We start from the raw sequence: 15841 nt of genomic DNA on the forward strand, positions 1-15841 counted from the left end.
AAATGTCTGAAACTTACTGAAGTCTTTTTGGAAACTGATCACCAGTAAAATGTGTATCTGCTAGCTCACATGTTTCTAAACGACGATAAAACTGAAGCAGCTGATTTAAAGTGTTTGTCCTCATGAAGCATAAATATCATTGATTATTTGTTCTGGAGGGAAACAGACTCAAACTGCTGTCAGAACACGATCGTGCTGCTTTAATGAAGAACAACATGATTGTGTCCTGATGCACATGCGACAGTTTTATATCGTGTTTGAGAGAGATAAAATGATAACATAAAATAAAATTAAAAATAATAATAATTGATGTGTGTCTGTGGTGTCAGTACCGCTAGGATCAGTACCGCTGGGGTCCAGCAGGGGCCTCCAGCGGCCTCTCAGCTTCCGCTCGCTCGGTGTCGGTAACGTTATTGTGATGGAGGGACGGAGGATGGAGGACGGAGGTTTCGGAGCTCTCATCCGGTCGTGATGAACCCGTTTGATGGCACCGGTTCTCCTCGACATGAGGAGGCGGCGGACGGCGGGGTCAGCCGGTGTCCGTGGGCCCGGTTCTCCTCCTGGCTGGAGTGTGTGTGTGTCGTTACCTTCGACCTGGAGCTCGGACAAGCCATAGAGGTACAGATCTGTTAGCTTAGCATGGCTAGCATCGTTTGTCATCATTGTGGCAGATGAGATGAAACGAAGAACGTGTTCAGGGGTCCGAGGGACCATGGAGCCCATCAGAGGCGGGGCGGTACTCTGCGGTGCCGGTGACAGGTGAACCAGACACCGGACAAAAAAACACTTTTTTCATAAGTTCCGTCTTTGTCGGCAACTGCAGACTGTCTGAAGTAATGATTTATATACTGCCAACGTGATCAGAGTTTATTGATGAATTCGGCATGCATGTCATCTGCCAAATATTTATGATTAAGAAATGAAACAAAATCTTTAAATCTCTTGTCACTCATCAGATTATTGTGCCCACTAAATGCATGTAGATTTTGTTAGTGACTGATGTTGTAACAATGATCTGTGAACCGAAGTGGACCTTACAATCTAAGGATTCGTAGAAAGTATAAAGCGACCTTTCAAAACTTGGTTAAAGGCAGATTCGTGTTAAATTTGCAGGAATTGGAATGGAATTTGGTTTGTACATGTTTTCTTCATAGGCAGTCATATTATTAGATATGTAGCAAAACTCAGTGCTCGTTAATTCCTCTGAGTCTGCGGGTCCTCATTCTGCAGGTCACACTTGTACCAAACTACATTTAAAAAAAACGACTAGATTTAGATTTTACCTTCCAATTTGTCAGATTCGCTGTTTGTTAGGATGATTTAGCAGCACTTCTGAACTTCACTGAGTTCTTTAACCCTCTCCTGCTTCATCTGTCAGAATATGTTAGAATATTCTCAGTGGAAGGGACCAAGGCAGAAATGCATTAAATTAGAAGAATTCTGAATGGAATTTGGTGTGAGTTGTTTCTGTTTCTGCCATTTCCAGCTGGTGTATCCTCAGGATGTAAAGCTCACTGAGAAGGAGGTAATTAATGATCAGACTAATGTCTACATTGTCTCTGTGTTCACTTTGTAAATAATTAATCAGTCTGTTGATTATTGATTTATTTATCTTGTTTCTTTGTTTTGTTGTCAGAAAACCAGCATCTGCTACCTGTCCTTCCCTGACTCCTACTCAGGTAAACTCACCTGTGTGAATGATGGTGTGCTGTGTAATGAGAGAGGTTCGGGGTAAGAGATCACATGTGCTACTACATTTCCCAGGATGCCTCGGGGACACTCAGTTCAGCTTCAGGTTGCGGCAGTCAGTGGGTCGCAGAGCATCCAGGTTCAGAGAGGACGTTTACAACAGGGACGCCCCCGTCACCCTGCAGGTGAGGACACTTATTGATCTCTTATTGATCAGTCAGTCTGCAGAAGGATGTCTGATAATTTTATAGTGGATCTTCAAACGAGTAATTTCCTGTCAGAGGTCACAGGATTCATTCTTCTACAGGATCTCTTGATGATGTCACACATCTGTTGATGATGTCATAATGTGTCTCTTGTCTCTACAGACTGAAGTGTCCCATTTCTTTGGTTACGTCTATTTTAGACAAGTGAAGGATATCTCCGTGAAGAGAGGATACTTCCAGAAGGTCAGAGGCCTGTTCTCACCTGGCCATACCTGTTCACACCTGCCAATAACTGTTCACACCTGCCCATACCTGTTCTCACCTGGCCATACCTGTTCACACCTGCCAATAACTGTTCACACCTGCCCATACCTGTTCTCACCTGGCCATACCTGTTCACACCTGCCAATAACTGTTCACACCAACTCACACCTGTTCACACCTGCCCATACCTGTTCACACCAACTCACACCTGTTCACACCTGCCCATACCTGTTCACACCAACTCACACCTGTTCACACCTGTTCACACCTGCCCATACCTGTTCACACCTGCCCATACCTGTTCACACCAACTCACACCTGTTCACACCTGCCCATACCTGTTCACACCAACTCACACCTGTTCACACCTGTTCACACCTGCCCATACCTGTTCACACCTGCTCACAGCTGTACACAGTTCATGATGTTGACAGTGTGACCGCTCACTGTGACTCTGTGTTCCAGTCTCTGGTGCTGGTCTCCAGGTTGCCGTACACTCACCTGTTCCACTCGCTGCTGCAGATCATTGCTCCTGAGTTTTTCGAGAAGCTCCAGCCCTGTCTGGAAGCAGGTGACAATGTCATGCTTTCATCATAACATGGATGGATCATATTAAAATAATAATAATAATAATGATGTCTCACAGTGTGTAACGAGATCGATCAGTGGCCTTCACCTGTACCTGGACTGACCCTGAACCTGCCGGTGATGGGCGTGGTTTTACAGGTGAGAAGTAAAGAGCCATGGTTGATCACAGACGATATTTATGTGAGAACTTGAAATTAATTGTAACCTTAAGAGAAAAAAAATTCTGTTTGTTTTTGATTATTGTTATTTTACAGGTGCGGATTCCTTCAAAAACAGACAAACCAGGAGGAAGTCCAGTCAGAGAGACGACCACACAGGTGAGAAACAGGAAATGACACACTGAGGACATACTCACACCAGGTGGTCTGTACCTTACTGAAGTACTGTACACTTCCTTGGCCCTTGCTGGTTGGAAGAGATGTGCTTCCGCACGCTATGGTTCCTCGTGCTCAAGCCCAGACATGGGTCACAACGTGGACATATAATCATATACGTATAATCATATGTTTCAAGCCGCCTTGCATAATCAAGAAATCCACGAGTGTGAGAGGCTGACTACAACCAAAATTATCTCCTCGACCACAAAAAAGTCAGTAAAGTCAACTTCTCCGTGATCTTCTTTGTGCTGTGATGCACTAAGACATGATGATGTATGTACCAGAGGTAGCCCTGCTCAGGCCCGGTGGCGGCCAGCGGGTGAGGAGGGACAGTCATGCTTCGGCATGGTACAGGGCAGCTGGACTTAGTGTGAGTGTCAAAGAACAATAAAGTTTTATTTGATCTCCTTAGGACCTCCTGCCAACTCCGACGGTGCTGCCCACCATCCACGAGCTGGACCTCTTCAAGTAATTTACTATCATTTATTCACTTCTCATATGAAACATGACAACTACCCAACAAGCAGTTGAATTAAGAAAAATGTTTATGTTATGTTTATTAATTATGTCTAACCCTAACCCTAACCCTGTGGAAAAATGGAAATCATTAATTATAGAGTTGTTCTGATTCTGATACCAGTATCAGGAAATGCTGCAGATATCAGTATCGGTATCGGCAAGTACGAGAGTCTATGCACCGATCCGAAATTAGGGTTAGGGTTAGAAAATGGGATCCTGCTATGTCCCAGGTTGCTCTGTTAGCTCTGTTAGCTCTGCTTAACGTTACACACTAGAGATCAATTATTCTTCGATGAGATAGAAGCAACACAAGAAGTTGTTCTGTTCTGCCCCGGGCAGCTACTGTTTTTAGAGCAGTGAAGAAGAAGACTTTGATTTCATGCGACAGAACATTTCAGCTATTGAGCAATATTATAATACATATTATATTATAATAATACTGTCAGTAACTCCACCAGTAAAAAAAGCCACAGGTTCAATAAGTCAGGCTGCAGTTCAGAGGTTATAAACTGTCTTAAGACGCATCACTTTGATAAACCACGACAAAACTGCGCCCCCAAACTTTATGAAACGGTGAGGGAACATTTCATGAAGGCTGAAAGACGAGCAGGCGATCAGCTTTACTACTGACCTCTGGACCTCCAGCTTGTCTTTGCTGGGCCGGCACACTAGGTCAGCACACTGGGTCCACTGCTGTGAGTACGTTTTAAGGGAATTTTTTATTTCTAGATTTATTTAAGTTGCAACTGTTGCAACACTGTTTTCAACTGTTCCATTAAAAAAGTGGCTGCACTTTACCAGTTTTAAAAGAAATTGTTATTTATTCCTGGATTTCTTCATTTGGGCTTATCCAGTTCTGACCAACTCAACATTAATTGAAGAATGTTTTGTGTCGTCATTCCCTGGATCAGAACAAACAACGATCAGGTTTAGTAGAATCTACAGCTGTTACAGAACACACACTGGTATCGGATTGGCACTCTGTATCGGAACATCTCTAATTGATTATGTTCATAAACAAGAATAAACTAAACTGAGTTTATGCTGAACAGGATTTATTAAGGATTAACTGAATCATGTTTGTGAACAGTATTTATTACTTTCTCTTCCCTCTGACCTGTGACCTGTGACCTCTGACCTGTGCTCAGGTGTTTCCAGTCGGTCCTGATCCACCTGCACATCCTCTGGGAGCTCACGTTGCTGGGGGAACCGCTGGTCGTCATGGCGCCGTCTCCTACCGTCTCCTCAGAAACCGTGCTGGCTCTCATCAGGTACCTAAACAGCCAATCAGAACTCTGTTGGAGATTCTGTAAATACGGGATTATTTCGATGATTTTATTTTTGTGTGACAGAAGAAAAAGAAGCTCAGCAGTCACTCATTGATCAGAAGATAATCAATAACTGTTAATCAGCAGTTCTCATAATACAAGATTAAAGTCGGATAATGAAGGAAATAATGTGTGATACCGTCACATCTTCCTCTGTCAGGTCACGTACAGCTGAAGAACTCTGTGCTCCTGTTGGTCATTGTCCTTGAGTTTGTCAGACTGGTTGACAGAAAAAAAACTGTCAACTGTTGTCATCACTAATGAGACAAAACAGGCACCTGGCGCCTTTCAGCCATTTTGGTTCCTGAAGTTAGAACCCACATTATTTATCCTGCTGATCTGGTGCTCCTGGCAGCCAATCAGAGAGCAGTATTTGTGTTGTTGCCATGGTAACAGAGTCCTCTCTCTCTCTCTCTCTCTCTCTCTCTCTCTCTCTCTCTCTCTGTCTCTCAGCTCCATCAGTCCTCTGAAGTTCTGCTGCGACTTTCGTCCTTATTTCACCATCCACGACAGCGAGTTCAGAGAGTACACCACCAGGACCCAGGCCCCGTGAGTCACACACACCTGAACTCACACACCTGAACTCACCTGAACTCACCTGAACTGTCATCTTTCCATCTCACCTGTCTGCAGACCCAACGTGGTTCTGGGTGTCACCAATCCGTTCTTCATTAAGACTTTTCAGAACTGGCCTCATGTGGTCCGACTGGGAGAAATCAAGATGGCGGGTACCTAAATATTATTATTATTATTATTATTATTATTATTATTATTATTATTATTATTATTATTATTATTATTATTATCATTATTATTATTATTAAATGAAGTGATGATGTAATAGTGAATCGCCTCTCTCTCTCAGGTGATTTGCCTAAACAGGTGAAGGTGAAGAAGCTGTCTAAACTGAAGACTCTGGACACTAAACCAGGTCACATGACTCACTGTCTTCATTGGAGTGCTTCAGAATAAAGTCCTGTTTGTTTTGGTAACTGTTGAGTTCCTGTGTGCAGGGATCTACACCGCCTACAAGACATTTCTGCACAAAGACAAGATCCTGATCAAACGCCTACTGAAGGTAAGCAAACACCTGTTCAGGTATGAACATCAGGATAGAAACATGTCTTCTGTCCTCTCACTCTGACTCTCACCTGTCCTCAGGGCATCCAGAGGAAGAGACCGTCAGAGGTCCAGAGCGCCATCCTGAGGAGGCACCTGTTGGAACTGACTCAGAGCTTCATCATCCCACTGGTGAGGAAACAGCCAATCACATTACAACAACAACTCTGTCTGGTGACTGCACATGTCACTTCCTGTCTCACTGTAACTATTCAGTGCAATGCATCACATGTTATAGACATGTAACTGATAGTCATGTGACTCTACAGCCATCAGTGATGTCACAACATGTTGAGATTCATTATTATCATTAGAGGATTCCTCTTGATGACATCATTATGACTCATTCTATTCATCCAATCACAGAGCAGGACATCTGACCCTGTTGTACTGAGCATAAATCTGGTGTCTTGTGTGTCAGGAGCGGTACATGGCGAGCTTGATGCCTCTGCAGAGATCGGTGACGCCATGGAAGGTACTGCAAGTGTGTGATGTGTGATGACCTCACAGTGATGTCATCAGTTTGACACCTTGCTGATACAGGTTGTGTTTGTGTGTTTAGACTCCTCCTCAGATTCGACCCTTCAGTCAGGACGAGTTCATGACGACTCTGGATCACACCGGGCCGCAGCTGACCTCAGGGCTTAAAGGTGATTGGATGGGACTGTACAGGTGAGCCACTCAGGTGTCTGCTGGACAACAGACACTGAAAATGAAGTCGTAATTTAGAGATCTTTTACCATCGTTTGTTTACTGAAGACAACAAAGATTAACAGATGTTCATGTTTTGACCCATTGACAGGAAGTTCTTCAGGTCTCAGAATTTTGATGGATGGTATCGACATCGACACAAAGAGATGACTCAGAAACTGGAGAGTCTTCACCTGGAGGTCATCTGTGATGCTGTGAGTAGCTTCATCGAACAAAGTCACAAAGTCCAGTCTTCAGCTAAAAGTCCAGTCTTCAGCTAAAAGTCCAGTCTTCAGCTAAAAGTCCAGTCTTCAGCTAAAAGTCCAGTTTCCAACTAAAAGTCCAGTTTCCAACAAAAAGTCCAGTCTTCAACTAAAAGTCCAGTCTCCACATACTTTGATTTATTATTTTTATGAAAATCAGGATAATATCATGAATCAGTTATTTCAGTCTAGAGACCAGTGACTTGAATTACCATCTGGTCTCATGCCTGGTTAGACTGTAAACTCCTGTGAGCAGCTGTTTAACATCTGTAACCCTGATGATGATCTCATGTCCTGAAGGACCTGCTGGGTTGGACCAAAGACAAGTCTGAGGTGGAAATCGTCGACCTTATTCTGAAGCTCAGAGAGAAACTGGTGAGTTAATCAGGATCTGAAACCCAAATGTGAAAATCAGGAGGTAAGGTGAGGGATGCTAACATAAAAAAAAAAAAAAAAAAACCACACACCTGTGTGTGTGTGTTTATATATATATATATATATATATATATATATATATATAAAAATAAATAATACACACACACACACAGTGGGGCAAATAAGTATTTAGTCAACCACTAATTGTGCAATTTCTCCCACTTGAAAAGATTAGAGAGGCCTGTAATTGTCAACATGGGTAACCCTCAACCATGAGAGACAGAATGTGGGGGAAAAAAACAAACAAAAAACAGAAAATCACATTGTTTGATTTTTAAAGAATTTATTTGCAAATCATGGTGGAAAATAAGTATTTGGTCAATACCAAAAGTTCATCTCAATACTTTGTTATGTACCCTTTGTTGGCAATAACGGAGGCCAAACGTTTTCTGTAACTCTTCACAAGCTTTTCACACACTGTTGCTGGTATTTTGGCCCATTCCTCCATGCAGATCTCCTCTAGAGTAGTGATGTTTTGGGGCTGTCGTTGGGCAACACGGACTTTCAACTCCCTCCACAGATTTTCTATGGGGTTGAGATCTGGAGACTGGCTAGGCCACTCCAGGACCTTGAAATGCTTCTTACGAAGCCACTCCTTTGTTGCCCTGGCTGTGTGTTTGGGATCATTGTCATGCTGAAAGACCCAGCCACGTCTCATCTTCAATGCCCTTGCTGAAGGAAGGAGATTTTCACTCAAAATCTCTCGATACATGGCCCCATTCATTCTTTCCTTTACACAGATCAGTCGTCCTGGTCCCTTTGCAGAAAAACAGCCCCAAAGCATGATGTTTCCACCCCCATGCTTCACAGTGGGTATGGTGTTCTTCGGATGCAATTCAGTATTCTTTCTCCTCCAAACACAAGAACCTGTGTTTCTACCAAAAAGTTCTATTTTGGTTTCATCTGACCATAACACATCCTCCCAGTCCTCTTCTGGATCATCCAAATGCTCTCTAGCGAACCGCAGACGGGCCTGGACGTGTACTGGCTTCAGCAGGGGGACACGTCTGGCAGTGCAGGATTTGAGTCCCTGGCGGCGCATTGTGTTACTGATAGTAGCCTTTGTTACTGTGGTCCCAGCTCTCTGTAGGTCATTCACTAGGTCCCCCCGTGTGGTTCTGGGATTTTTGCTCACCGTTCTTGTTATCATTTTGACGCCATGGGGTGAGATCTTGCATGGAGCCCCAGATCGAGGGAGATTATCAGTGGTCTTGTATGTCTTCCATTTTCTAATAATTGCTCCCACAGTTGATTTCTTTACACCAAGTGTTTTACCTATTGCAGATTCAGTCTTCCCAGCCTGGTGCAGGTCTACAATTTTGTCTCTGGTGTCCTTCGACAGCTCTTTGGTCTTGGCCATAGTGGAGTTTGGAGTGTGACTGACTGAGGTTGTGGACAGGTGTCTTTTATACCGATAATGAGTTAAAACAGGTGCCATTAATACAGGTAACGAGTGGAGCCTCGTTAGACCTCATTAGAAGAAGTTAGACCTCTTTGACAGCCAGAAATCTTGCTTCTTTGTAGCTGACCAAATACTTATTTTCCACCATGATTTGCAAATAAATTCTTTAAAAATCAAACAATGTGATTTTCTGTTTTTTTTTTCCACATTCTGTCTCTCATGGTTGAGGTTTACCCATGTTGACAATTACAGGCCTCTCTAATCTTTTCAAGTGGGAGAAATTGCACAATTAGTATATATATATATATATATATATATATATATATATATATATATATATATATATATATATATATATATATATATATATATAAATATTAGTCTTAATGGTTTAACATTCTCATTCTGTCATCGATTAGTCAATTTTAAAAATTCATAATACCTGACCGACCTGTGAGTTTAAAACAGGAAGTGTGTTTCTGACTGTTCAGATTAAAGCTCGACGGCAGCAGCTGCAGGTGAAAGACGGCGTTCTGGACAAACTGGATGCTTTCATAAATTCCATCATCAGCTCGCTGCCTGAAGACCTGCAGACTGTACTGAATACACATTGAATACACACTGGACACACACTGGATACACACTGACACCTCTTGTGTTAACAGAAAATCTCCTTCAACAGATGATCCATAAAATTAGTTCATCTTGACGCCTTCATTCAGTTTCGATTGATTCAGTTTTGATTGATTCAGTTCACCTGTGATGAGGTGTTTCCGGTTCCAGCTGATGTCTGTTATATGAAGTTTTGACACTAAATGATAAATAAATAAAAACTCAGTCATAAGAGGAAGAGGAAACATTATGAGGACGACTTCCCCCAAGATAAAATAAACAGCTTTATTCTTATGATTCTTTCTCCATTCCAAACTTTATTCTCAAACTGTGAAACATTTTTTTGCAGAATATTGTGACTCAGTTCTCTGAAACACTCACAGTCTTGAGACGTTGTCGTATGTTGTCGATTAATTACTTTTCCACTCAGTTTCAGCTTCAAGTGTTTGATATGATAGCCAATGTTTTAATAAATATAAACAATAATAACACTATTAGTGATGACATCATCATGAAGTTTAAATGCCACAATATCTCTGTTGGATTTTTATTGTTTCTGCCTCACAGACTGAACTCAGTGAATGTATCCCACACTAATAATATTAACAATATTAATGATAAGTTATATTAATAAGATTGTGTAGTTATTTTTTATTTTTCCCCCAAACTGTCTGTTTAAAAAAATGAGTTTGAACAATAAAACCTGACTCACGTTCATGTTGTGACTGTCGTTTACATTTTATAAACTGTATTTTACCATTTCTTCTGATGTCATGCACTCATTTCATTTATTTCAGGGTTTTCCTTCAAGAAATTGTCCAGCAGAGTTCGAACAGAAGGTGAAAAAGGCTAACCGACATAAAAAAGAGGAATACTGTTGACGTTGAGGTGAAAACTGCTCCGCTGTGAAATGTGAACATCTGAAGGAACAAACTGAGTTTGTTAAGCAGGAAAAACATTTTTATTTGAACAGAGAATCAAAAATATACATGAGTGATCTGGATGTTTCCTCACAGTGTTAAATATTTATATTATTTATAGATTCATACACTTAGACACAGCTCTGAGCAGCTGACACAAACCAAACTCCATTCAGTTTTTCTATTAATTTAAACATCATTAGGAGAGAGCGGTCCCTTCATGTTAAAGGGATAGTTTGTGTTTTTTGAGGTGGGGTCATATGAAGTACATATTTATAGTTGATCTGTTTCCTACCGTAATCATCGATCAGCGCAGCCTCAGTTTGGAGAAGCAGAGAGTCGCTCCAGCTCAGACGCTCAGCTTTGTACTGCAGTGAACAGAGTCCAGAGAAAAAGTGAAATAAACCACCTAAAACAAGGCACACCTTAAAAAATCTATAACAGTTCAAGTGTACGTGGTATAGGGAAAATTCACACCGTATCCCTACGCAACGTACACTTGAACTGTTAGATCTTTTAAGGTGAGCCTTATTTTAGGTGGTTTATTTCACTTTTTCTCTGGACCTCGTTCACTGCAGTACAAAGCTGAGCGTCTGGGCTGGAGCGGCTCTCTGCTTCTCCAAACTGAGGCTGCGCCGATCGGTGATTATGGTAGGGAACAGATCGAGTATAGATATGGACTTTATATGACCCCACTCAAAAAACACAAACTATCCCTTTAATATATTTCATACCAGTCTGAGGTTTGATCATCTCACTAACACAACAGTTTGTTCTTCATGTGTTTCTCATCTTTTGCTGGCGCTCCACCAGCTCGCCGCCTGCAGCTTCATCACGCTGTGTTTCTCTTGCGGGCTGAAGTGGAGGATGGTCAGGATGGCAGTGAGTGTCTGCTGCCTCCCGCTAGTGTCTTGCAGTGTCAGGAACTTGTAGATGACATTCTTCAGGTATTCCATGTTGGCACCTTCTCTGCTCCGGTCTCGCACCAGTTTGTCCAGTTGTCCCCGCAGCTGCGTCATCTCCTCGTCGTGGCGCTCTCCATTAGCGATGAGCTTTGCCTGTAGCTGATGGATGTCGTCCTCTAGCCGATGTTTTTGCCGCCGCAGTCCGCCCACTTCCACCTCCTTCCTGGCCAGCTGCTCGGCATACAGCAGTAGCGTGGGCTCGTTGGGCATGGCCCGACGCAGGGCCTGGCTGATGATGTCACCCTCGCTCTGCGGGGAGTAGCTGTCGGCAGCGGCCATCTTGTCAGTGTCATTGTTGTAGCTGAGGGTGGTGGCTCGCAGCCTCTCCAGCTCCTGGTCCTTCTCATCCAGCAGTGCCATGGTTCTCTCTCTCTGTTTGTGAAGCTCTGCCTCCAGTCGCAGCAGGTTGTCGCGGTGCAGCGCCTCCATCCGCTCCAATTCCTGTTTGTGCGTTTGCTGCAGTGCCGCCGCCTGCTGCTGCCGCTCTTCCAGCTCACGGTGGTGTCGGGCCTCGGCCTCATCACCCTGGATCCGCAGGTTGATGTACTTCTCCTTCAGCTCGGCCAGCTGATCCCGGATCTCCTCTAGCTCCTTTGCCTGGCAGCCATCTTTGGCATTCTTGTTCTTCAGGACCACCTGCGCTCGCAGCTTGTAGCGCTCAAACTCGTCTTTGACTTGCCGCAGCTCCTGCTGGTAGAAAAGCACCGAGCGTTTGTCTCCGCTTGTCTCCACCTCGGTCTCCGCCAGGTTCTGGATGTTTTGGTCCGGGTTCCTCTGAGCAGCGAGCAGCAGCAGCTTCCTCACCTTCTCCAGCTTCTCCTTCAGCAAGCCGACGTCCAGCTGCGACTCGTCCACGATCAGGTCAGAGGCCGTCCTGCTGGAGGCGGCGATTGCAAGTGTTTTGTTCTCAGTGTCGAGCTGCAGGATCCGGTCTCTGAGCCTCTGAGCCGTTTGCTGGTCTCTCTGCCTCGTCTTCTCACAGGAACCCAGAACCTCAGACAGTTCAGAGACCCGCTGCTCCAGACCGGAAACCCTCAGCTCTGCAGCCTGAGCACGCTCACGTGCACGCTCCTCTGCATCACAAGCCTGCAGACACATAAACGGACAAGTGAGACAACAAAGACTTAAGACAGTTCACCTGGCAACAGAAGAAGAAACGTGTTCTGGTCCTAATCTGGGTTCAGTTACTTTAGATCTAAGTAGGGATGCACCAGTACCAATACCAATACCGGGTATCGGGCCAATACTGTGCTCATATACTCACAAAAATTCACCGACACCACTTTGTTGCATTCGGCCTTACATTGCATGAAACCGAAGACTGTGATCAGATGGCGGCTTGTCATTTCTTGTTGTCATTTTAGATTTTAGTGACCAGGGCATAGGTCACTAACAGATGGGCCGGGGTCCGATTGCAGACCCAGGTGCCATCCTATACGGACCTAGACCTAGGGTCATAAATTATTTAAGTATTTTCTATTTGGAGGGGGCACTTCTATTTTGACCGCCGCCGCTTTTCTAGACATTGCGATACCAGTTTAGCGGATCAGATAATCCGCTGACCAACTGCAAGTGAGTTAATCCATCCCACGTGATGCTACTCAGCCAATCAAATCGGCAGTCCAGGCGATAAACACTGTGTAGAGCGAGTGACAGACAGGAAGATGAGTGAGTGATACAGGGAGAGAAGACACAGAGACAGAACCCAGCATGGCATCTCTGAGAGCTGATGAATGTTCCTCAGAATCAATGGATTCGTGCTGAAACTTACTTCAGGGCAAACAGAAACAGATGTTATTTTTCAAAAAGCAAGTACTTTATTTTAAGATGCACAATTTTAAAAAGCTACTTAATTGATTTTCACTATTTTATTTTTAAATGCTGCCCTTCTTTTCCTTGAAGAGAGAAGAAAATAATACATATCTCAGTTTCATATATCTGTATAACTTAATGTTAAGTGAAAATAAGAATTAAAATATTAAATATTGTCGAAATGTTTTTTCTTTCTTTGACAGTCAATTCGTGATTACATGCAGACTTTGAGGCAACTTCAGTATATATCACACTGATTCAAATGCAGAGACTGCAATAGTTTAATTGAGATATTAATTTGACTGTGTAATAAGTTTCATTTTGTTATATGTGCAGACGGTGCCAATGTGGAGGCTTTTTGTTGACACAGGAAATTATGATTTATATTTATTTCTATTTCACTTATATCATTTGTTGTAACAAGCAGATTAGAAAATAAATCCAGTGCATCTGTAGCCTGATAGTTCTTTCTGTGGTAGAAATATGGGTATCAGCAAGTAGACGACTGAAAATACCCGTACTCGTTTTGAAAAAAATGGTATTGGTGCACCCCTAGATCTAAATCTATATACAGAGTAAACAGTCAGGTGGTCTCGATGTGGATCCGTCATGGTTAGTTTGGACCTGGGCGTGGGAGGATCTGGTCTCAGTTTTACCTTCTTGGTCTCAATGTGGATCTGCTGCTGGAAGTGATTTTTCAGCTGCGTAAGCTCCTGCTGCAATTCGTCGACTCTGGGATCTGGTTTCTTCTGGTCCTCCTCTGCGGCCTGCAGCCTCTTCCTCAGCTCGTCTCGCTCCTCCCTCGTCTTGTTGAGGTGGGCCTGAGACTCTGCCCCCCGGTCCACAGCCTGTGATGTCATGAGGAGCGTGGCATTGACTTCCTGTAGGCGGAGCTCTGCATCCTGTCGCAGATCTCTCTCCTGCTGCAAGATCTTCTGCAGCTCCCTCAGCTGCTGGACGTGGTCTACCTGCTCCTGCTCCCTCTCGTGCTGCTGCGTGATGATGCGAGCACGGCTCTCAGCCAGCTGCTGCTGCAGACTGTGCAGCTCAGCCTCCTGCTGCGCCGTCATGGCGACCAGGCACTCCTGGAGTTCCTCCATCTCCTGCTTCAGCTGACGCTTGTCGGCCTGGAAACTCGCCTCCATCCGGGACTTCTCCTGCGTCACCGTGGCCAGGGCGCTAGTGAGCGTGCTCAGTTGGCCCTTCAACTGGGTGACTCGACGTTCCGCCTCCAAACTGGGATGAGGTGCGGCCTGCTGCTGCTGCTCCACCCCTGTGCTGCAGTTCTCTGAACCAGTGGTGTCAGGGTCAGACCTCAGGAGCTGCAGGAAGAGTCATCACATGTTAAACTGCTGCAGGAGATACGATCACAGGAGCATTTTTTTGTCTGTCCAATCGGTTAAATTGAATTATGTCTGACACGTACCGTAGAGCTGGATCTCCCTCCTGGTTCTCCTTGGTCGTCCTCACTTTGGTCCCCTCTTGTGGTCTCGCTGGGCGTGTCCACAGATGCTGCAGTATCCACACTGTCCTCGCTATGCAGCGAGCAGCCGTCCTCTGGGAGCTCCCCTGCAGCGGCAGCGGCAGTGGTGAAGGTGTCCTGACCTTCCTGGTTCAGGTCCACCTCCTGGGTCACCGTCAGGACCTTAAGACTGGCCTCCAGAGCCTCCTTCTCCTTCAGGAGACTCTTATAGGCCTGGACCACGTCCTTGAAGCGGGTCTGGTACTGGACCAGCTGCTTCTTCTGAGACTCGATGGTGTCCAGCAAATCCTTCCTGCTGGGGCCGCCCCCAAAACTCATCCCGAACTTCTCCATGCTTCTTAAGGTCCACGAGGGCCGGGTCAGACTGAGGCTCTCTCGGGGCCGGGTCGGACTGGATCTTTTAGAAAACCAACACGTGAAACAAACTTGGTTTCTAACAGTCTGACGGCCTTCCTGTTTCCTCCTTCTCACATCAGCTTGGATTAACTTCAGTATTGATTGATTAAAGTGTATAACTGATGATTAGTTAACATTTATAATAACAGAACTGATCACCTGTGAGTAATATTTTTAATAAATTGGTTGATCGACAACAAAATAATCTTTGATTTTAGCAACTAACCATGTAAGTCATTTCACCCTAACGTCTACATTTCGTTGGTTCCAGTTTCTCCGGTTTTTCTGTCATATAAATCAAGAAATTAAAAACACACATTCAGAATTTGTCGTTTCATTTGTTTTGTTTTGAAGATTGTTTCTCGAACATCGTTGTTTACGGTTTGAATCAACTTTGAAATACAATGAGTTCAAGTGAAATATGAAGTCTGTCGGTTTAAAGCTCACTCTGACTTTGTCACAAACACCGACATTAATCAGCCGGTTTAATTCGGTTCTTACCTGATAAACAGCCGCCCTGAGAGTCACTTCATGTTTTAGTGAAGAGAACACAAACACCAAATGTCTCCGACTTGAATAATTACATTTAAAAACTGTAATTACGAAGATAAGCTCAGAGTTTAATCGCCGCAGCTGTTGACTATCGGCTGACAGCCGCCATGTTTGTCTGAACCGGAACTGGAGGAGGAGGAGGAGGCGGGAATCTCATGCGACGTTCAGGGCTGTCAGGGTTAGCGTTAGTAGGGTTAGTACGCTGACCGAAAACCGCGATT

At 44.2% G+C, this 15841-nt stretch overlaps 2 protein-coding genes across 3 annotated transcripts; one reads left to right on the forward strand and one right to left on the reverse strand.

The window, feature by feature from the left end:
- The first annotated feature begins 384 nt into the window (after positions 1-384).
- dennd6b (DENN/MADD domain containing 6B) lies at positions 385-10209 on the forward strand. Its single transcript, XM_037121418.1, has 20 exons — positions 385-618; positions 1487-1525; positions 1637-1679; positions 1765-1874; positions 2058-2138; positions 2625-2730; positions 2806-2885; positions 3002-3064; positions 3537-3592; positions 4792-4914; positions 5425-5520; positions 5605-5699; positions 5837-5902; positions 5985-6049; positions 6133-6222; positions 6512-6565; positions 6653-6762; positions 6893-6995; positions 7344-7418; positions 9372-10209. The coding sequence occupies exons 1-20, from the start codon at positions 472-474 to the stop codon at positions 9492-9494; spliced, it is 1725 nt and encodes a 574-aa protein (XP_036977313.1). The 5' UTR covers positions 385-471; the 3' UTR covers positions 9495-10209.
- Positions 10210-11052: 843 nt separating this feature from the next.
- Positions 11053-15728, reverse strand: gcc1 (GRIP and coiled-coil domain containing 1). 2 transcript variants are annotated; one of them, XM_037122241.1, is made up of 4 exons: positions 15570-15717; positions 14616-15081; positions 13846-14511; positions 11053-12463 (listed from the first exon to the last, which is right to left on the reverse strand). In XM_037122241.1, the coding sequence occupies exons 2-4, from the start codon at positions 15003-15005 to the stop codon at positions 11201-11203; spliced, it is 2319 nt and encodes a 772-aa protein (XP_036978136.1). In that variant the 5' UTR covers positions 15006-15081; positions 15570-15717; the 3' UTR covers positions 11053-11200. The 2 variants fall into 2 exon arrangements, with proteins under 2 accessions (XP_036978136.1, XP_036978135.1); XM_037122240.1 differs by having other exon boundaries at positions 11054-12463; positions 14616-15069; positions 15570-15728.
- Positions 15729-15841: the final 113 nt, after the last annotated feature.

Source organism: Acanthopagrus latus, chromosome 14, assembly GCF_904848185.1.
Source record: "Acanthopagrus latus isolate v.2019 chromosome 14, fAcaLat1.1, whole genome shotgun sequence".
NCBI lineage: Eukaryota > Metazoa > Chordata > Actinopteri > Spariformes > Sparidae > Acanthopagrus > Acanthopagrus latus.